The sequence below is a fragment of the Balaenoptera musculus genome, chromosome 16 (genome assembly GCF_009873245.2).
Source record: "Balaenoptera musculus isolate JJ_BM4_2016_0621 chromosome 16, mBalMus1.pri.v3, whole genome shotgun sequence".
Classification (NCBI taxonomy): Eukaryota; Metazoa; Chordata; class Mammalia; order Artiodactyla; family Balaenopteridae; genus Balaenoptera; species Balaenoptera musculus.
This window is the reverse complement of record NC_045800.1, coordinates 9,806,223-9,830,632: the sequence shown is the minus strand read 5'-3', so window position 1 is coordinate 9,830,632 and position 24,410 is coordinate 9,806,223. Positions and strand designations below refer to the sequence as shown.

At 36.5% G+C, this 24,410-nt stretch overlaps 1 protein-coding gene across 8 annotated transcripts in view; it reads right to left on the bottom strand.

Moving 5' to 3' along the window:
- The window catches only part of ATE1 (arginyltransferase 1), a 159,785-nt gene that overhangs the window by 96,272 nt on the left and 39,103 nt on the right, over positions 1–24,410 (bottom strand). For all 8 annotated transcript variants that reach the window (XM_036828492.1, XM_036828494.1, XM_036828496.1 and 5 more), the window contains exon 8: positions 16,376–16,408. In XM_036828492.1, coding sequence (XP_036684387.1) covers positions 16,376–16,408 — 33 coding nt within the window. The remainder of the gene's footprint in view (positions 1–16,375; positions 16,409–24,410) is intronic.

Here is a 24,410-nt window from a genome sequence, read left to right as displayed (position 1 = left end):
AGACAGAGAAAAACAAATATCATATGATAGTGCTTATATGTGGAATCTAAAAAAATGGTACAAATGAACTTACTTACAAAATAGAAATAGAGTCATGGACGTAGAAAAACATGGTTACCAGGGGAAGGGAGGGGGGTAAACTGGGAGACTGGGATTGACATATACACAATACTGTTGATATATATAAAACAGATAACTAGTAAGGACCTACTGTATAGCACAGGGAACTCTACTCAATACTCTGTAATGACCTATATGGGGAAAGAATCTAAAAAAGAGTGGGGACTTCCCTGGTGGCGCAGTGGCTAAGAATCTGCCTGCCAATGCAGGGGACATGGGTTCGAGCCCTGGGCCGGGAAGATCCCACATGCCACGGAGCAACAAAGCTCGTGCGCCACAACTACTGAGCCCGTGTGCCACAACTACTGAAGCCCGTGCACCTAGAGCCCGTGCTCCACATCAAGAGAAGCCACAGCAATGAGAAGCATGCACACTGCAACGAAGAGTAGCCCCCGCTCACCACAACTAGAGAAAGCCCGCATGCAGCAACGAAGACCCAAAACAGCCATAATTAATTAATTAATTAATTAACTAATTAAAAAATAAAAATCAAATAAAAAGAGTGGATATATGTATATGTATAACTGATTCGCTTCACTGCACAGTAGAAATTAACACATTTTAAATCAACTATACTCCAATAAAAATTAAAAAAAAAAAAAAAAGAAACTCAAAGGTGTGCTAAACCAGTATGGCATCAAAGTTTACATGATTTCTTAAAAAAAAAAAAAAAAAAGACCCAAAAACTAAATTTAAAAATGTGAAACAATATAGTCTATAAGAAATTTAAAATAATAATAAATTTAATTTGGAAAATGCAAATAGCAATACTCACGGTTAATATATCACATAGCTTTGCACAAGTGATTTAAAAACTGAATGCAACCAATTCCTAATTTTCTGGCAGACAATCAGTACACTAAAGATGGCTACCAAAACTAACACAACTCCGGGTTCACAGCTATATTGTATAGTAGATATAATAACAGTCTACCTGGAAAAAGACTCCAACCTTGTTTCCAGTTAATATCCAAAGTATGTGAAATTAAGGGCCAATTCTGAGAAAATATATGGTGGTTGGACATGTAGTTCCCACCAAGGAACATTCCATTAGAACAAAAGATCTGCTATTAAATGAGTTCTTGTTCCCCTGGCAAAATCCCACCTCCCGAAAAAGACAACTATAGCCTTGAACTAGTTAGGAACATTACCTAATGTTTAGCTACCAATATTCACTGTAATCTCCACTGGCAAGGAATATTTTGCATTTTGAGGTTACTTTTTTCTTCACTGATTCTGACAGTTAACACAAACTGCAAGTACTCTGATTTGATACTACACTAGATATCAACATTTTATAGCCCATTTTATATTATAGGAGCCAAATTTACTGATCATAACCTTCAAAACACACAATTATCTTAGTTACATATATTTATAAATTAAATAATGCTAACTCTGTAATAAGACTGCACCAAAAATTTTAGCCTATACAGGCTTATTCTAATGTGATTATTTCCTATCATCACCTATATTTCAATCCAAAGGCAATTAAGTTTAAATGATCCTTAAAAAAGAAGAAAAAAGTACATGTAAAAGTAACAATATTCTGTTATTCTACTTTAAGCAACATTTTCTCTGCTCACAAAGGAAATATATAAAAGTTAATTTTACTAAGTAATATAAATGACATAACATTTACAGCCTGCAGATTAGGAAGAATTCATTCACTCTTCCTATTCACACAATTCTCTCAGGTTGCAGTACAGTACTTTATGCTAGTTAAACATCTAAAGGCCTCAATTTCATCAGAATCCCTGAGTTGGTGAAGATTATCCAGTCGTTAGAGAGGAGCACACTCTTTATATCATCTACCTCAATTTCTGCTGGTAATTTCAATAAAAAATACTCAGTAGCATCTAACCTGAAAATTTTAATCAGCTCATATTAAACAAGACCATGACATTTATGCATAACAACTTCTATTCACTTCCAAACTGGGGAGAAAGAACCAAATTAAAACAAAATTGTAGGGACTTCCCTGGCGGTTCAGTGGTTAAGACTTCACCTTCCAATGCAGGGGGTGCGGGTTCGATCCCTGGTCGGGAAGCAAAGATCCCACATGCCTCGCGGCCAAAAAACCAAAACATAAAACAGAAGCAATATTGTAACAAATTCAATAAAGACTTTAAAAATGGTCAACATCAAAAAAATCTTTAAAAAATATTGTAAAATAAAATAATTATAGTAATCCATATAAAGAACTACTATGTAATAATTAAAAATTATGTTTACCAAGATTTTTAATAACATTATAAACATTTCTCCAAATTAAGTAAAAACATAACAATATAAAATAAGATGTATGATCCCAAGCGTATGAAAAATTTCTATGTGTGTGTAACTACACACAAACTTGTAAAGATGGGGAAAAAAACATCTAACATTGTCAGTAGAGAGTTTATGAGTGATTTTTTTTTATTCTTCTACTGTCCATATTTTAAAAATAAACAGTCTGTTATTTTTAATAACATACATTAATATATAATCAAAAAAGAGTTTTAAAATCCAAGGTTGAAGAATTACTAGTAAGTGCTAAGTAGATGATTAATAGGTGAAATTTGACAAAGGTCAAAGAAATTACTGGGTGTTCTTTCAGGATAGTTCTGGGCTTGATTCTCTATTGACTGAGTTATTTTTCAATTTGGTTGGGGTAGAGGTTAACTTATAGACTTCTGTCTAGTGGAACAAATAACCCAAAAGGTTACAGTTTAATGCCCTGTAAGACAATAGCCAGTTGTATTTATCTAACTTAGCAATCTCATCTCAACCTTTTATTAAATTGCCTGCAGATATATATCAGATATATGTATATATCAACATCTGTATTTTCACAAATGCTATTCTTGACACCAGTTCTAATGTCTTACTGGTTCTTGCATTAATTAATAAGTCAAATAAAACTTGACATGTGTTCATGCTGTATTTGCATGAAGGCCATAATTTTAACTTCTGGAAAATTATAGTTTAACAGTTTTGGAGGTCATCCACCAAGAAGCTCAAGTGAACTAACTCACGTGATGGATCTAAATAATTTATAAGTGCCCTCACAGTATGTTAAGACTAGCATGTCTTTTCTTGACTCTCAAAAAGAGATTCCTATGTAGCAACAGAGTTCTATGTAACTTTGCTCTGTTTTTCTCTGTCTTCTTCTGTCTCTCTACTAAGTGTGTGTTTTGTTTATGTCTTATGACTAGTAAGTTATCCCCATTACTGGCAGCAATAGTTGATTCTGGTTCATAGTCCCTGTTGGATGGATGATGAAGATCTATTCTCTTTCAGATGAGAGAAGACAAAGAACCTGGTTTGTTTGATTTTGTCTGTGTTCTTATTTGTGAGTTCAATCAATTAAAGAGAGCAGATCTTTTGAGTTCTGAACCAACGAGTTTCTGTGTTAATTTTCAGAGAAATAACAGAGAAATGAAGCTAAAAGTTCTCTATATGCTTGTGACTCTAAAGTTCAGAAAAGTCTTTACTTCTTACTGTACGTGAAATATTTTCCTACATCCAGAGAGTATTAATAAATCACACTATTACATCTCTTAATTAGAGGAGCTTTGTAAAACTGATTTATAGAAATAAGCATTTATATAAATCAAATATTCTCCAACTCCACAGAAAATAAACTCCTTACAGAAATTGCTAGTTCAGAAACATTTTTAACATAAATCAAACTGGTTTAATAATTTTGGTTTAATAATTTTGGTTTAAGAAAGAAAAAAAGTTGGGGCTTCTCTGGTGGCGCAGTGGTTAAGAATCCGCCTGTCAATGCAGGGGACACGGGTTCGAGCCCTGGTCCGGGAAGATCCCACATGCCGTGGAGCAACTAAGCCCGTGAGCCACAACTACTGAGCCCACGTGCCACAACTACTGAAGCCCACATGCCTAGAGACTATGCTCCGCAACAAGAGAAGCCACTGCAATGAGAAGCCTGCGCACCACAACGTAAGAGTAGCCCCCGCTCGCCGCAACTAGAGAAAGCCCGTGCGCAGCAACGAACACCCAACGCAACCAAAAAAATTAATTAATTAGTTAAGAAAAGAAGGAAGGAAGGAAGGGAGGGAGGAAGGAAGAAAGAAAGTTACGTCTTTTCTTAGGTTTATTAATATTAAATACAGTAAGTCCCCTACATACGAACGAGTTCCATTCCGAGAGTGTGTTCATAAGTCCAATTTGTTCATAAGTCCAACAAAGTTAGCCTAGGTACCCAACTAACACAATCGGCTATATAGTACTGTACTGTAATAGGTTTATGATACTTTTCACACAAATAATACAGAAAAAAACAAAAAATAAAGACAACATTTTTAATCTTACAGTACAGTACCTTGAAAAGTACAGCAGTACAGTACAACAGCTGGCATACAGGGTCTGGCATCGAGTGAACAGGCAAGAAGAGTTACTCCATGGAGGAGGGACAGGAGGTGGGAGATGGTAGAGCTGAAGGATCGTCAGCAATAGGAGACAGAGGGCAAGCTGCAATGTCACACACACCTGACGTTGATGGCACAGGTTTCGGTTCCTTGCTGGATTCAATTCTATCCACCCTCTTGAAAAAACGATCCAGTGATGTCTGGGTAGTGGCTTTTTTTTCCTCGTCATAGATGACATGGTAGCACTGGATTGCATTCTGAATGGCTGCTGTAACCTTCGTGTACCGTTCTACGTTCAGGTCCTGTGCCTCAAAAACTAACAGTGCCTCCTCAAGTAAAGAAAATCCCCTTGCCATTTCCTACATCGTGAATCTCTTCGGTTCTTCAGTTACTTCTTCCTCTTGTCTCCCTTCATCCTTTCTCTGGGCCTCCAATCCCTGGCGCTTCTTAGCAGTACCAGCTATACATCACTGCTGATTTTACGCTTGCTTCCGGACATCCTGGGCTTGAAATAAAGACTACTACTACTGTACTCTATACAGTACTGTAAAGTACACAAAAGCACAACCACTCGTACAGGATGCACGCACGTGACAATGTATGCCAGACACATGAACTAACTTACATGATCGGACACACGATCCGACACACGATCCCATGTTTGCATCTTTGAAAGTTCGAAACTTGAAGGTTCGTATGTAGGGGACTTACTATATAACACATGAGTGGATTTTTAAAAGAATATATGAGGGAGGTTTTGTGTAATGAAGAAAACAGTTTTAATAAACTTCCAAAACTACTCATTGGTTTACTAATCAAAAAAGTTAAACACTATTCCTATACAATGCTTAAGATTTTGAAAAATGCCAATTTGTGTTCAACTGAATTGAATTATAATTCTGACGTTTTAACATATTTACTAAATTGTGGTAAAATATACATAACATAAAACTTACCATTTTCAACATCTTTGAGTGTATAATTCATGGGTACTGAGTACATTTACACTGTTGTGCAAATATCACCACCATCCATCCCCAGAACTTTTTCATCATCCCATACTGAATCTCTGTAGCCATTAAACAATAACTACCCACTACTTCCTTCCCCCAGCCCCTAGCAACCACTACTCTACTTTGTCTCTATGAATTTGACTACTCTAGGTACCTGAGCTAAGTGGAATCATACAGTACTTGCCCTTTTGTGACTGGCTTATTTTACTTAGCATAATGTCCTCAAGGTTTGTCCATGTTGTATAGCATGTGTCAGAATTTCCTTCCTTTTTAGGGCTAAATAATATTCTACTGTGTGTATTTACCACATTTTGTTTATCCATTCATCTGTCCGTAGACACAGGGGCTGCTTCTACTTTTTGGCTATTATGAATAATCTTCTATGAACATTGCTGTACAATTATCTGTTTGAGTCCCTACTTTCAATTCTTTTGTGTATATACCCAGAAGAGGAATTGCTAGATCATATGGTAATTCTATTTTTAATTCTTTGAGGAACCACCATACTGCTTTCCATTTTACATGCCCACCAACAATGCACAAGGGTTCCAATTTCTGCACATCCATGCCAACATTTCCTGTTTTCTGGTTTTTTAATAATAGCCATCCTAATGGGTATGAAGGTGGTATGTCTTTGTGGGTTGGATTTGCATTTCCCTAATGATTATTAATGTTGAGCAACCCATATTACTTTTATGTTTTGTGTTGGCTTAATTTCTAAGATACTTATATAATTTTAAAATATGGATTAATGTAAATCAACAAATTTAATGAATAATCTTTGGATGCCTTGGTAGTTTCTAAGTAAGAATGAACACTAAAACAACAAGCGTAATTTTAAGTTTACATACTTTTACTTCATATTTACATATGCTACAGAATGGCTATATCTTTAGGTCATGTCAATAAACATTTTCATCTTTGCCACTTTGAGAAGGTGTAAAAGGGATCTGTAAGAAAGTTGTGATGTTTGTATTTACGCACTTTCTCAGTCTGCTATAATGCTTATCTATAACAGGTAGTTCTCAATTTCCTACCTCAAGTTTTTGCTATGAAACAAGTTATCACTTTATTAAAAATATAATTAATATGTACGATTGAGACCATATTAAGGACAAAAATAAGAGAAATAACATTTGGGTATGCAAGTTAACAGGGTAAGACTTGTTTTTATAGAAAAAAGTGAGTAGAACCATTCTAAGTAAAACGTCAACTTGCTTCAGAACTACAGCAAGCTGTAGGTTGGGGGAAGCTTATTTTATTTGCCTGGTTTAAAATACCCGAGTCTGAAAAGAAGCTATAAAACATGTTAAAATGTTGGCTAAGTTCACCCAGTTTTAAGGGACGTCTTCATCTGAGATAGTCTTACTCACTTTCCAAGTGAAAAAGTGAGGGTCAAGGTGATTAAGGGACTTGCCCAAGGTCACACAGCCAATTTAGGAGAATGCTAGGAAGGATCTGGAATTCTCAACTTTCAGTTCAGTGTTTTTCTCAGTGGACATTGCTTCTGTGGCACACCATGCTAAAACACAACCAAAATATATTAACATGCCCTGTTCAACCTAATGAATGGAGATACTTCAGCAATTTACTAAACCAAAGTACGAATCAAGAAATATATGTCTCAATGACAGAATTCTTAGGAACTAAAATGCTTCAAAGAAAGCAAAAAAGTTTACCCTAACATTTACAACTTAAAACTAAGAACACTGTAATGACAAAAATTTGAACTTTAAGCATAGGTAGTTGAGAAAAGATTTACAGTAAATGTTTTTAATAAATGTGACAGAAATAAAAAAGGAATTTATTTCTGCATTTTTACTACAGAACAAATAGATAAAAATTAAGATGTTCATCCGTTGTTTACTTTTGACATTTCCTTATATTTTATTTATATTTTCCTTTATATTTTCAATCCTAATCATCCAACAAAAAGACTTCTATGAGGCTCTATCTAAACGCTCAAAAGGAAAAGTAGTAGAATCCCAAACTTCTCAATTCTAAATATCAGCCAATATTTATTGAGCACTACGACAAACACCTTAGAAACAAGAGTGACTACCCTAATGTGAGCCCTTACTTACTGTCGGTTCAATTTGAGCCTCCTGCTTTTCCAATCTTTCTGACAGAAGAGAAAAACATCCCACGGTGACAACCCAAACTGATATTTTTATTTAGAACTCAATGACTACCAACATCAAACAAGACTGACATCCCCATGGAAACTAATCCATGCCAGGATTTACCATTCAAACATTTTCTGAAGCATTCATGCACATCTAATGGGTAATGAAAATCGTCAAGGCAGATGACCTTAACTGTGAACACAGCTGAGAGATCCTCAGAGTAAGGATGAATACCACTACTTGCTAAAGGAAGGCTGACCTGGCAAAAAGGTATCTTGAATGGACTTAAATGCCTAAACTAATCCAAGTCCCATGCAGAAAAATCTTCAACATGGAAATTTATGGCATTTTTCTATTTAATGTTTGGTTTTCTATTCTAGTGTGCTTTCTTTTATTCTCTGAATCAATTTTGAGTTTTTATCATGTGAGATCAGTTTCCAGGAAAAGACTTCCAGCTGATATAATTTCACTACAAAACATAAGGTTTCAGCTTACACTGGCTCAACTATCATGTGATATCCAGAAACTAATTGAGAATAAGTTCATTTATGAACTCAACCAGCGTTTGCTGAATGCCACCGTAAGCCCAGGGAATACTATTCTGACGATCGCGTGAAAGCTGTCCCAGCATTCCTGAAGTGAACTGAGGGAAGGAATAATGTCTTCAGTTCAACCGGTTCTTTGTCAGCAGGCTCACCCCAACCAGAACTGCCCAAGAGGCCTCAGACTCAACTGAAAGGGAGAGCAATCAAATGACAATCCCAATGGCTTGGGGGATTTGGCTCCGGAATTCTAACTGGTGCCTCAGCCAACGCTACCTTGCCTATTCGACCTGTGATTCTACAACACAGGGCTCAGCCTGAAAACTGCATGACTGTTTCGCAACCCACGTAACTAGAAAAGCAGCGATCTTCACTCATGTTCCCACTTCTGCCCAGTGGATCAAGCCACTGCCCAGTTTTCCATTTCTGATTAGTCAGTAACAAACAGCAGACTGACAACCACTCTCTGAGAAGATCTGGCCCCTCTTTAGTGACCTCTGTCTGCCCTGGCCCCAGCTCTTTCAGCACTGCTGGTCCTCCCAAGCATTATACCAGACAGCAGGTAAAAGCTTCCCACAAGTCACCAGCTCAACCCTCTTCCGAGCCTTATCTCCACAGCTCTCCAATTCAGGCCAGCTCAGTGTCCTCTTTATTTGGTCAAACTGTTTGAACTCCCTGCTCAAGGCTGGCAACTCAACCTTCCACCCACCTCACCCCTCCCACTGCCACCTCTGCAAGCTCCCTTCATTTCTACAGGACCCAGTTGAGGTAAGAGCCATTCCCTCTTCCAAATTCTGGTCACTGGAGATATCTTGGTATCTGCCAGAGCCATTCCAAACAATGCTATTTTTCATATGCTGACAGACTGAAGAGATGTTAGGTTCTCATAGTCCTTTATTTTCCTGACAGCAAAATGAATGAATGTTACCACTGGCTATAAAGCCAGATCCCCACCCGTGCTACCTGCAGTTTGCAATCAGTGCACATACATACACATACACACAACCAAATATACACATATGATCCCAGTCTACCAGAGTTCCAAGAAAGAGCAAAGTAGTTCCCAACTCCCCAAAAAAAAAAAAACTTAGAAAGTTGGTTTTGCAAGCTACCGAAAAATATTAATGGCTAACTTTATTTAATATTGGGTATTAACTAGTTAATATTTAAATTAAAACATCTATTTCAATACACAACACTATCTTGGCAAATGCTAAAACTGTGTAAACACCTAGACGACAACTAGGGAAGATGCCAAGCTGAGTCAGACCTTTTCCATAACATTTTGAGAAATTAAAGGATGAAGAAATGATATAAGCTTTTTTTTTCAAACAGTTTTATTGAGGTGTACTTAACATATGATAAAATTCACCCATTTTAAGCGCAGAATTCTGTGATCTTTAGCAAATTCACAGAATTGTGAAACCACATAATCCAACTTGAGAACACTTCTACCACCCCCCCCCCAAAGTTCTCAAAAGCCCACTTGCAGTCAATCCTCCGCTCGTACCTCTTACCCCAGGCAAGCACTGATCTGCTTTCTGACTCTATAAATTCCCCTTTTTTGGATAATTCATATAGCTGGAAAGACACAATATGCAGTCTGTTGTGCCTGGTTCTTTCACCTCCAAAAATGTTTTTAAGGTTCATCCATGTGTTACATGTATTGTAGTTCGTTCCTTCTTATTGCTGAATGGTATTACACTGTATGAAAATACCACATTTTGCTTATCCATTTACCAGCTGACAGACACCTGAATTGTTTCCAGCTTTTGGCCATTATGAATAATGCTGCCATGAGCGTTCACATACAAGCCTTTGTTTGAACATTTTCATTTCACTTAGGTGTATATTCCTAAGGGTGAAATTGCTGGGTCATATAGTAACCCTAAGTTTAATATTTTGAGAAACTGCCAAACTGTGGCTATACCATTTTACATTCCCATCGGCAATGTATGAGGGTTCCATGTCTCCACATCTCGCCAACACTTGGTATCATCTTTCGATTATAGCCATTCTAGTGAGTTTATGTTGGAATCTCATTGTGGTATTAATTTGCATTTCCCTAATGGATGGGGAGCATCTTTTCATGTGCTGATTAGCCATTTGTATGTCTTCACGGTGAAATATATAATCAGGTCTTTCATCTATTTTTAAATTAGGTTGTTTGTCCTATTATTGCTAAACTATAACAGTTCTTTTTGTTACTGATTCTAATTTAATTCCACTTTGATCAGAGATTATTTCAATCCTTTTAAATTTATTAAGATTTGTATAATGGTACAGCATATGATCTGTCTTGGAGAATACTCCCTATGTACTTGAAAAAATATGTATTTTGTCATTGGGTACAGCATTCAATAGATGTCAACTAAGTGGAACTGAATGATAGTTTTGTCCAAATCTTCTAAATTGCTTGTAATTTTCTGCCTAGTTGTTCTATTGATTACTGAGAAAGTTGTTCTAAAGTCTCCAATATAGCTGTGGATTTGACTGTTTCTCTTTTCAGTTCCATTAGTTTTTGCTTCATGTATTTTGAGGTTCTGTTATTAAGTGTACCACATTTGGGATTACTGTCCTCACTTGATGAACTGACTATTTTAACATTATGAAATGTCCATCTTTTCTTCTGGTAAGAGCTTTTGCCCTGAAGTCTATTTTGTTACGTATGAATACGGCCACTCCATTTTTATTATGATTAGTATTTACATGGTATAGTTTACTCTGGTCTTTTACTTTTAACCTATTCATGCTTTCATATTTAAGATGGAGTTTGCTTTTTTTCTTTTATCTAGTCTGACAATTTCTGACTTTCAATTGGAGTGTTTAGACCTGTACTGTCCAATAGGACAGCCACTGGCCACATGTGGCTACATAAGTTAACTAAAATTTAAAGTATTTTAAATTCAGTTCCTAAAGAGCTCAGTGACTGTGTATGACCATTGACTACATACATGTTTTCCACTGCACAGATATAAAACATTTCCATAGAGCAGATTTTTGGTTTAGATCATTAATATTTAATGTAATAATTAATATGGTTGTGTTTAAGTGGACCATTTTGCTATTTGTTTTCTATTTGTCTCCCTTGTCCTTTGTTCACCTGTTCGTTTTCCCACCTTTTGTGAGACTGAAGACATGTTATCATTGCTACTATCATCGCTATTGGATTATTAACTCTCTTTGTTCTTTTTTTGTTAAGGCTGCTCTAGGGCAGTAGTTTTTAACAGGGAGCCATTTTACCCCCTAGGGATATTTGGCAAAGTCTGGAGACATTCTGTTTCAACTCAGGGGGAAGGGTGCTACTGGCATCTCTTGGGTAGAGGCCAGAGATGTTGCTAAGCATCACACAATGCACAAGACAGTGCCCACGAAAAAGATTTATCCAACCCCAAATGTCAACAGTGCCAAGGTTGGCACATCTCAAATTTATCACTGTCTTCCTTCAAATAATATCATCATCACTTCATGTAATATAAGACATTTTAAGCATGTTGTTGCCATTCACTAGTAGCTGTGATATTGAACTCAACTAAACTACCTCTCTAGGTTCAATTTTCTTCATAAGGAAATTGGAAATAACTACCGCATAGACATTCTACGAAAATTAAAATAATGTAAGCAGAGAGTTTAGGATAGTGCCCCATATACTACAGCTGCTAACTTCTCCAAAAATTATTATGCTAACTGCTAACAAAGAAGATTTTAATTGATCTGAAATGAAGCAATAGGACATCCTTAAAGAGAATCCTAAGTGACCCACATTCCCACATGGTTTAACTCTTCTTACAAATGCCTCTTCTGTAGTTCTCTACCTCCAAAATGATGCTGAGACTTCACGCTACTGGATTGGCTGGCAAAGTATGGCTTAGAAGAGAATTTGAAGAATCTTTTAGCCTCTCATACATAATCCCTTTTATTTACCTATATTTAATTGAAGACATCTGTAGGTGGTGCCACACGAAATGTAATTCAGGCTTAGAAATGTCAATAAAAATGTCTGTAAGGGAGAGATCCCATGTAAACCTAGCAGGGGAATGCACATCAGCAGCTACAGAGCCACGCGAAATTAGGAATATAATGGAAATATGTTGCCGGACTTGACGAGGTGACAAAAGCTCTTTTCCCATAGAGCTTAATGAGCTCTGTTAGTCTTCAGCTTACAGAAATGTAAAAGGGTCAGCCCCACAGAGGGAAGTAACTGACTCTCCACACATGGCTCCATTCAAATGACAGCAGATCAAATTACTGATGTAATTACTATAACCCGACAATTTTGTTAGATTCATGTGGCAGTTCACCGTTTAGGACTTATAACAAAGGGACATGGTTCATTCACAGTAGTTTAGTTTTTGTGGGCAGAATGAAATTTAAAGTCTCCTTCATTTTCAACTGCAAACCTCATGTATTTTACTGTCTCCACCTGAACTATTTTTCTTTTATTCAAAATTAGGTAAGGTATCAATATTTGGGTATTACCCATATTTGCAATTTTCCTTCTCCAGCTGAAGCATAAGCTTAATGGCAAAATTAAACATTTAGAGAGTCTCAGCATTCTCCTGCCCTGGCTTTGTTTGGCTCTCAAGTTCTGCAAGGCAGCGCGAAACAGAATCCTGAGCTCAGTGCTGCTGGAAATTCAGGGGCAGCAGCCACTAAGTATGCCATCAGGTGGCCCCTGTGAAATTCCAAGCCAGAAACATATCAACAGAATGCCCTCAAAGTATTTCCCAAATACTTCAAGAAAAGAAAAGCACATTGGTCATCTTTAATTTTGATTCTTTTGCCTCCTCCATGTCCATAAGCCCAGTAAGAAAAAAGATCAATTTAGCCAAGGTAAAAATGTAACTCCAGATCATTAAATGGAAAAAGCAGATTAGACAGAAAATAACAGAAACTATCACTAAACTTTGATCATGATACTTTCCCTTCTACTTTTCACCGAAGACTTAAGCTTCTACACAACGATTCCCAATATTTAATACGAATAATAAGATGTAATTTTAAAAATATTTGTTTGGTACAACTCTAGGTATATGGTTGGTACCATTCCAAGCCCTATTTATACCTGAGAGCATCCAAAAATGAAAAAGACAAAGATCCTGATCTTAAGTAGCTACAATCTAGCTGGGAAGAGAGACTTAACCATATTGAGACATAAATATTAGACCTTACGTGCTCTTAGCTAGTCCTGCCAGATTATGGGGAAAAGCTTGCTACTCTCAACCTTAGCTGTGCCTAGTTTACTTATTTATTCATTCATTCATTCAACAAATATTTATTCAGTGCCTCCTATATAGTACTTAACAATACATGGAAACACAAGGGAGCAAGAAAAACATGGTCCTTTCTCATTGAGCTTACATTTGAGAAAAGTCTGTTAGTGAGGACTATTGAAAAGCATCCTTGCCATTGTTTAGTAACATCTTCAAACTGCTACTCTGCCCCAGTGAAGCAGATATCAAGCTCCAGCTTCCTTATTTACTCCCTGTGCAGGTAAACTAATCCAGCCTCACTGCCTTCCGCTCAAAACCCCTGTTCCTGGTTATTCCTCTGAGCTCTTGCTTAAATGAGCGTCCAGCCTTAATTATCAACATTATCAACGTTATCTCTTCATCTAAGCTCCTGCCAGTGCCTTTTTTCCCCCAAGACTAGACCCTGTTTCCACATCAATTAGAGATTTCCCTGATGTACATCTCAGTCAAACACTGACTATAAGAGCCATCATCAAAAACCTACCAAGGTACCTCATTCTCCCCATGTGACTCCTTCCTGGAAGAACAAGAGGTAAAATAATTAAGCATTTTGTAGTTAATGCTAACATTTGGTGTATCTCCTTCCTAACTAATTTCTGTATACTTAAATTGTTTTTAAATTGAGATCTGCATGTATAATTTTGCAGCCTGCTTCTGTCTCTTAGTACAAGCAAAAGTATTTTATACTGCTATTTTTCATCAATGTATACACATGAACATACATGCATGATCACTATTTTAATGGCTACTGGGTGTTCTATCATATGGCCAGCTGCACCATGATTTATATGACCTTTTCCTACGGTTGAACATTTAAATTATTTATAAATTTTTGCCATTATAAATAATGCTGTAACAAACATATTTAAGCAAGTTTTGTCCCAATCTTTATTTCTCTGGCAGTGATTCCTAGACTAGAATTACTCAACCACAAGGTATGCATTTCTATAAGATCTTTCATGTATATGACCATACTGATTTCTATAAAGGATGAAGTTTAAAAACATTCCATCTCATCACATCTTCCCAAGCATTCACTTAAAAATAAAAAAGATATCTTGATAGTTAAAAAACTGTATATAACTGCTATTTTAAATTGCATTCCTTTGATTACTTATAAGATTAAACTTTAAAAAACATAGTACCATTTGTATTTCAGCTGATCAACTATCTGATAAAATCCAACCAAATATTATGTAAAAGAAAACACTGCATTTAAAAACGGTTTCTAAGAGATTATATTAAGTATAATAATCTTTTTATTACACTTTCCCAAATTGCCTCTTAACTACGTATGTCTTCATGAACCAAATCATGGATTTTTTTACAAAATCAGATCTAATTTTTTCATCCTTTCCTTTGTGATACTTCCCATTCTATACTTAGAAAGTGCTTTATCGATTAAAGAGTAGACTATATAGTTTACATTGTCTTCAAGTTTCTTATGGTACAGTTTTAATTTTTATTGCTTTTACACCAAACTCTATTTAAAATTCTGTGTGACAGGCATTGTACTCAGCGTTTACCACACATTATCTCATTTCGTTTTAATAACCCTGTAAGTTATGTATTATTATTACCTCCATTTTTTACATTAATTGAAAGATGAAATTACTTACTCATGGGTCACCCAAGGATCTCTCATTTCAAAGCCCAGGATCTTTCCAGGCTTTGTTTCCCCCTTGGTCCTGGACATTTAGAAAATGTAACCAAGCCTGGATGGTACTACCCCCTCTGGTCTGCTCAATTTCCTCTGGAAATCATTCAAACTGGCCACCAGGAAGTCTCAAGGAGGCCACGAGGAGGCTGGGCCACACCACATAACAATAGTAGCTTCAATAATCATAGAATGCAATATTATGGAAGCAGAAAAGGGAACAACTGCCTCTATGTGGAGCGGTCAGAGAGGGCATCACAGAGGACACAGCATCTAGGCTCACCCTGAAGCGGGATATGACTTGAAGAGGTTGGGAGTGGGGAAGGGAACACAGAGTGAAGTAAACAATAGAGGCCAAAGGAAGGGCAAATGAAAGGCAGGGACAGAGTCTTATCATAGCCTGAAGCATAGCCTGAGAGAAGAATACAAAATATTAGTAAGATGTGAATAGCGCTTGATAAACTGCTCCCCTGCCCATTGCTTCATTTGAGAGGTAGAAATTATTTGCATTTTAAAGATGAGAAAGCTGAGGCTCAGGGAAGCTGCGACTGCCCAGTGTCACACAGCTAGTAAGTGAGGACCTGATCTTAACCCCAAGTTTGGTACCAAGTCCAATGTCCCTCCACACACCCAGCTGCTTCCCCTTTCCGACTCCTTTCCCAAAGCCTCATCCATCTTCTCCAAGTAACTCCTTATCAACCACAGCTCACCCTGATAACTGGTTCTCTGATTATCTAAGAGTTTTCTTTATCTCACAATTTATCACTGGATTTTCAGTTCTAAATTGCAGAACCATTATGAGAATTAGATGAGAAAGTGAATCTGGCACCTAGAATCATGCCTGTGTTAAGATGAAGCTCAATACAAGGGAAGTCCTTTGGTCTTCCCTCATCAATTCATGGATTTTAAAAAGTTCTCTCAAACTAACTGAAACCTCCTTGATGACAGCCTCTGCCCAGACTTCTCCAGTTCTCCTTTAACACCAGGGCAGTTTACAGAGGATAAAGCCAATGTGAGACTGGCATGGGAGTAAGGAGATACAACAAGGCTCTTTAAAATGGACTGACTTCATTCTACCTATTAAAATGAAGGCAATGACCTGCTGTGAAGGTCATTGCCCTCACAAAGCTCTGTAACTTTTAGGAATTCTTATAAAGGAAAGTCTGCATTCATCTCATTACTGGTATCGAAGAATACATCATGACAAAATGATCACTCTTAAATTATCAAATAAATGCCTCACAAAAGATACCAATAGCAATTCTAATTTCAAGGTCAGTGAGTAATCTTACCTCCAAAGGTGAGCTGCAAAGGAATCTTGTGAACTGCAGAGTCACATATGAATAGAATCCGTTTCATCCAATAAATGAGCAGCAAAAGAGAACACACAAAAAAAGGAAAAATTATTACAAAATTTTTCAAAAAGAGCACATAAAGTGAACCTAAATGTCTATATATAGTTAACGTTTCATACATTGTATCATTCATTCACAGACTACAGAAAAGTTCAATCTAGCCCATAGTAGGTACCCAACTATGTGAAGGAGTTTAAATAAACATTTTTCAAAATCTGTATAAAAACAAACAAAGCACAACAAATTCGTCCTAAAATATTTTGCTTTTTAAAGTTTTATCTCACAACCCCTATATAATAAAACATTCTCCAAGGGAGGAATCAGCAATCTTCCTAATCATAAATGCCACAGGCAAAGTTAGGTAAATGCCAAGAGAAGAAAAAGATATAAACCAAAGGGGAAACCAAGAAAACAGAGAAATTAAAACGTCAAGACCAAGAGAGGAGGTTGGGTGAGTGAGAGTGAAAGAAAGGGGAAGTTATTTCTCTGGTACCCAGGCTGTGATGTTTACACTGTCTGCCCCTTCCTCTTTTTTTCAGCCCCATATGCATATTTTTTTCTCTCTGCTCTCTTTCTCTGACACAAATAGAGCCTTATAAATTTCATCTGAAAATAAGTGTTACATGCTGATTGTTTCTCAGCATTTAAATAAAGAAACTAATTTTGGAGCTGGGGAGGAGCCATGAAAAAATGACAAAGCAAATCGTAGATTAGCTCTGAAATGAGGACTGTCACATTACTTCATACACATTCATGATGGTAATTCATAATGTTTCCTTAGATGTTATTTACAAAATCAACACTTCAAATCCTTTGAGATGTATTGTAATAATAAAAAAAAACCCAAGTAATATAAACTCTGGATCTTACTGAATACAAATTAACTACAATAAAATGCAATGGCAGGTCTGTTTCCAAGCACTCTTGAACTTCCTCTCCACAACAAAGCTAGCTAGTACTCACTGGGAATACAAATAATTTGATTCTCTTTTAGAGGTACACATTGAAATATTTCTCAATGAAATTACATGATATCTGGGATTTCCTTCAAAATCACTGGGGGGTTGGGAGGAAAGTAATGGTGGGGAATGCACAGATAAAACAAGAAGAGTCATATTAAACTAGTGAGGACAGGAGATGAATATGTGAGGACTCATTATACAATTCTCTCTACTTTGTGAATGTTTAAAGTTTTCATAATAAAGCTTAAAAAATATATCAGACACTTCCTCCTCCCAAAACTAAAGCAAATATTTTCCTAAAAGACTACTAGTGCATGCCAAAGCCACGTAATTAACTAGTAAGTATCATCTAGGCCTTAGATGACAGGGTATACTAAAATAAAGGCACCGTAAGATTTTTTTCTTAATTTAAATGATATTAATATGCAATTCAATTATATTAACTGTTAGGAGAAATTTCTGAAAGTGCAGGATACACCAAATTTTAAAATTTCATAATGCTGATATGAAGCACATAATTCTATTGAAATTTAAAGTGCAACATTTGTGGTCTTCGATTCTTTTCACATTAGCCTAACATAAAACAATCTCTGCCCTTCCTCGCAAGAATAAAAAGTAATACTTGAAAGACTACCCAGTTTTAATAGTGGAGAAAAATGAGGCATGGTGCATTTTTATTTTAAAATGAGAAATTTGCTACTGTAGGGTTTCCGTGCTTTTCTCCAGTATGTGCATGTTAACTATATTATACATACTACATTTAGAGTTTAGAAGTGCTTCTGGTTCAGTACTTAATGCATCAACTATGATGGAAGTGTGAAATAAAATTCATATTTTATGGCAAGATAAGAAAATTTTAAACATAAAAAATTTTTCTGTCCTTTGGCCTCCTCTCTCCCCTCTAATGTACACTGTGTATCTGCATTATGCGTCCACCAAACCTCCTCAACAATAAAGCGCAACATTCTCCCAGCACCCATAAAGACAACTCCTTAAAAGATAACATTCCATCTTGATCTTGTAAGGGGTCACACAACCCATCACTTTGTACTTGCAGATCTGGATTGTGTAAGTCAATAATACATCATTTAATGTACAGGCCCCTGTGTCAAAAAACTTCTGTAACTGTGCTTTGACTTCTAACGGCCAGAACAGTTCTTGGAGCTTTCTGAGAGGCTGTTCCCAGGTTATAATCCTCAATTTAGCTTGAATAAAATTTTCCATTTCTTTCTTAGATTGACTGGACTGATTAATTTTTCATCTGACAGAAGTCACTTTAAATAATGATAGAGTAGCATATACTCTCCAAGAAAACTATTGTCTCCTTGAATCTCCAATAATTTACATACATCTTTGTCATGTACATATGTAGCATTCCTGTCACAGTTTTTTTCAAAACAGACCTAAAAATTCTTTTCCTGCTTGAAGCTGCCAAAACATGAAATATATAAATACAGTTCTCAATCAGCAAAGCAGTATAAACAGAATAACAAATCACAAGGCACACATTCACTATCCTATTCACAGGACATGAAAAAGGCTGAAAAATGCTTCTTCTAGTTAGTGGACCAGAAAAAACCCACTGCTATTTTTCCCTTCAGTTAATTAGTTAGTAAATTCTTTCATAACGAAATGACGCATATTATATTCAGTCGAAAAGAAGGGTAATACTTTGAAAACAACATCATAAAACAGCAAGTATAACTGCAAAATACATTTTGTATATATACTGAAATTGATAACAGAAATAGACACCTTTTAACAAACACCACGGTGATGTCAGATCAGTATCAAAAATGGCTCAATTCTGCTGTGAATCTAAAACTTCTCTAAAAAAAATAAAGCCTGTTATAATGTAGGGGAGCAGAATTTGCCACCCCAAAATGTGTCTCTTTGGAATATTATCTTAAGCTGGTTATTTTCTAAGAAACAGCAGAATTGGAGAAAACTCTGAAAACCAAGTAGGAGTTGTCCCTTTGCAAGAAAACATTTACATTAGTAATGGAAATATTTTGTAAGGGCGTCTCCCTTGCTGTATCTGGAGGAGGAGGAAAATGTAACCAATCTGCCAAATACATAGAAATAAAAACAGCAAATTAGGTGACAGAGGAATATGTTTCAAACAAAGGAACAAGATAAAACCCCAGAAGAAGAATTAAGTGAAGTAGAGATAAGCAATCTATCTGATAAAGAGTTCAAGGTAATGATCATAAAGATGCTCAAAGAACTCGGAGAAGAATGGATGAACAGAGTGAGGAGTTAGATGTTTTTAACAAAGAAAAAATATAAAATATAAAGAAGAACCAAACAGGTGAAGTGTACAATAACTAAAATAAATAATACACTATGGGACTTCCCTGGTGGTCCAGTGGATAAGACTCCATGCTGCCAATGCAGGGGGCCCGGGGTTCAATCCCTGGTCAGGGAACTAGATCCCGCATGCCCCAACTAAGAGTCCACATGCCACAACTAAAAGAGCTCACTTGCCACAACTAAAGATCCCGCATGCTGCAAGGAAGATCCCATGTGTCGCAACTAAGACCCGGCGCAGCCAAATAAATAAATATTTTTAAAAATAATAACAGGAATACACTATAAGGAATCAACAGTAGATTAGATGATACAGAGGAAGAGATGGGCAAGTTGGAAGATAAACAGTGGAAATCACCAAAGCTAAACAGGAAAAAGAAAGAAGAAAAAAAAGAAATGAGGACAGTTTAAGAGACCTCTGTAACAGCATCACATGTACTAACATTCTCATTTGTAGGGGTCCCAGAAGGAGAAGAGAGAGAGACAGACAGACAGACAGACAGAGAGAGAGAGAGAGAGAGAGAGAGAGAGAGAGAGAGAGAAAGGGGCAGAGAACATATGTCAATACATAATAGCTGAAAACTTCCCTAACCTGGAAAAGGAATCAGACATCCAAGTCCAGGAAGCACAGACAGCCCAAACAGGATCAACCCAAAGAAGACCATACAAAGACACACCATACTTAAAAGGCAAAAATTAAAGCTAAAGCTACAACAAGGAGGCAAGAAGGCCAGAATATACAATGGGGAAAAGACAGCCTCCTCAATAAACTGTGGTTGGGAAAACTGGACAGCTACATGTAAAAAAAAATCAAACTGACTAATCTCTCACATCATGCACAAAACTAAATTTTAAATGGATTAAAGACTTACATTTATTTTTAAAATATTTATGAAGTATAGGTTGATTTACAATGTTGTGTTTAAGTTTCTGCTGTCTAGCAGTGATTCAGTTATACATATAATGTAACTCAGATTCTGTCTCATATGTCGTACTCCATTATGGTTTATCACAGGATACTGAATACAGTTCCCTGTGCCATAGAGTAGGACCCTGCTGTTTATCCATCCTCTATATACTAGTTTGCAACTGCTAATCCCACACTGCCAGTCCTTCCCCTGCCCCGGCAACCACAAGTCTCTTCTCTATGTAAAGACTTAAATTTAAATGTAAGATCTGAAACCACAAAACTTCTAGAAGAAAACACAGGCAGTACACTCTCTGACATCAGTCTTAGTAATATATTTTTGGATATGTCTCCTCAGGCAAGGGAAATGAAAGCAAAAATAAACAAATAGGACTACATCAAACTAAAAAGCTTTTTGCACAGAGAAGGAAACTATCAACAAAGCAAAAAGGCCACCTACTGAATGGGAGAAGATATTTGCAAACAATATATCTGATACAGGGTTCCTACCCAAAATATACAATTCAACATCAAAAAAAGAAATACCCTGATTAAGAAATGGGCAGAGGACCTGAAATGACATTTTTTCCAAAGAAGACATACAGATGGACAACAGGCACACGAAAAGATGCTCAACATCACTAACCATCGGGAAATGCAAATCAAAACCACAATGAGGTATCACCTCACACCTGAAATGACTATTATAAAAATACAACAAACAACAAATGCTGCAAGGATTGTGGCAAAAAAGGGAACCCACGTGCACTGTTGGTGGGAATGTAAACTGTGCAGCCACTATGGAAAATAGTATGGAGATTCCTCAACAATTAAAAATAGAAGTACCATCCAATCTAGCAATTCCACTCCTGGGTATTTATCATGAGAAAACACTAATTCAAAAAGATATATGCACCCATATGTTCACTGCAGCATTATTTACAATAGCCAAGAGATGGAAGCAACCTAAGTGCCCATTAACAGATGAACAGATAGGGCAATGTGGTACACACACACACTCATACATACAGACACATGATGGAATTTTTTTTTTTTTTTTTTTCACACCGTGCAGCATGTGGAATTTTAGCTCCCTGACCAAGGATCGAACCTGCGCCCCCTACAGTAGAAACACGAAATCTTAACCACTGTACCGCCAGGGAAGTCCCCGCACAATGGAATATTACTCAGCCATAAAAAAATGAAATCTTTCAATCCCTTTCCATCTTTCAAACTAAGATCCCACAAGCTGTGCAGCCTTAATTAAAATAAAATGAAATCTTGCCATTAGCAACAAATGGATGGACCTAGAGGGTATTATGATAAGTGAAAGAAGTCAGAGAAAGACAAATACAGTATGATTTCACTTATATGTGGAACCAAAAAAACAAATGAACAAACATAAAGAGAAAAAGTTATAGATACAGAGAACAAACAGTTGGTTGCCAGAGGGGAGGAGCATGGAGGGAGGAGAGAAATAGGTGAGGGAGGAGAGAAATAGGTGAGGGAGGTATAAACTTCCAGTTGCAAAATAAATGAGTCACAGGTATGAAATGTACAGTGTATGGAATAGTCAGTAACAGTGTAACACCTTTGTACAGTGACAGACCATAACTAGAATTATCATGGTGGTCATTTTGAAATGCATAAAAATATCAAATCACATGTGTTAACAGGAACTAACACAGTATTGTAGGTCAATTATACTTCAAAAACAAACAAGCAAACTCATAGGAAAAGAGATCAGATTTGTGGTTACCAGAGGCAGAGGTGGGGGGAAGGGAAACTGGATGAAGGCAGTTAAAAAGTACAAACTTCCAGTTATAAGATAAGTAAGTACTAGAGTTGTAATGCACAACATGATAAACATAATTAACACTGCTGTATGCTATATATGAAAGTTTTCAATAGAGTAAATCCTAAGAGTTCTCACTGCAAGGAAAAAATTTTTTTCTATTTGTTTAATTTTGTGTCTTTATGAGATGATGGATGGTCATGAAGCTTATTAAGATCATCATTTCATGATGTTGTCAGTCAAATCATTATGCTGTACAACTTAAACTTATACAGTGCTGTATGTCAGTTATTTTTCAATAAAACTGGAAGAAAAAAAATAAAAAGAGGGGCTTCCCTGGTGGTGCAGTGGTTAAGAATCCACCTGCCAATGCAGGGAACACGGGTCCGAGCCCTGGGCCGGGAAGATCCCACATGCCGCGGAGCAACTAAGCCCGTGCACCACAACTACTGAGCCTGCGTTCTAGAGCCCACAAGCCACAACTACTGAAGCCCGTGTACCTAGAGCCCGTGCTCCACAACAAGAGAAACCACCGCAATGAGAAGCCCGCAGGCAGCACAACAAAGAGTAGGCCCCGCTCGCCGCAACTAGAGAAAGCCCGCGTGCAACAGCGAAGACCCAACGCAGCCATAAATAAATAAATAAATAAATAAATTTAGTTTTAAAAATTAATAAAAAATAAAAAGAGAAAAGGGATACACACAGATCAATGCTATTACTATATAGTCACTTACTGACCTTGCTTCTCCTGCAGCATTCTTACTCACCACTCCTAGTACCATTATTCTATTCACCATCAGTAACCTGTCTCATAATACCTTCTCATTCCTTTCAGAGAAGTACCTAATGCTTACCAAAATTTTCTAAACAGTTTTCCAAGAACACAAAATTGTAGTTAAACCTCCTGTTAGTTACAATCAGTAAATTCTTTCTCCAAGACTTGTTATTAACCATGCCAGTTACCGGGGGCAGGGTGGGGTGGGGGAATAAACAGGAGAGAAGAATACACACTACCAATTTCATCAAAATATCCCAGTAAAACTATAATCAACCATTTATCTTTGTAATGGAAAATATTCAACACATAAGCAATTTAAGCTAATATCTTCCTGAAATGTCTTTTCTATTTAATAAGGAACCATGTTAAATTCCTATATAAAGAAGAAGGAACACTCAACAGCATTTTTTCAAGATACGCCACAATTTTTTCCCCTAAACCAAAGAACATCAGTGAGGTGTACCTATTTGTCAAAGTGGAATTCTAAGTCTTACAACTGCTCATATGGATTATCCAGAATTTCCCTGCATTAACAAAATACTTCTGCTGGTCCTGTTCCCTTAGCCTTTCACCCTAGTACATGTACTTTCTTACAAATTGTTAGAGGACAAGTCTGACTACATTAGTCTATAATCTAATAATTTATTTAAAATTTTATAATGATCAACCTAAATCATACCTCAATGTAAAATATTAAGGTTTTTGTTTTTATTGGAGTATAGTTGCTTTACAATACTGTGTTAGTTTATACTGTACAGCAAAGTGAATCGGCTGTACATATACATATATCCCCTCTTTTTTGGATTTCCTTCTCATTTAGGTCAGCACAGAGCACTGACTAGAGTTCCCTGTGCTATACAGTAGGTTCTCACTAGTTATCTACTTTATACAGAGTATCAGTAGTACATATATGTCAATCCCAATCTCCCAATTTTCTATCCAGATTTTGGAAGCTTTAATTAAGAGTCTAAATTACATTAAGTTAAACTCTCTCCCCACCCCATTTAAAAAGTCATCAACAGAATGAAAATTAAATCTGTACTTAATAGCAAGTCAAAACTAAGGTTTGAGAACTAAGACCCTGTTTATCCTAATTTTAGTAAAGAGAGCTGATTCAGGTAATTCTGTAAATTCATTTTTACATCTATTCCCTATTCCATTTGTTAGCAATGCAGCTGAAAGAAATAACCGCTTGTACTACCTTTTTTGGTTAGACCCAG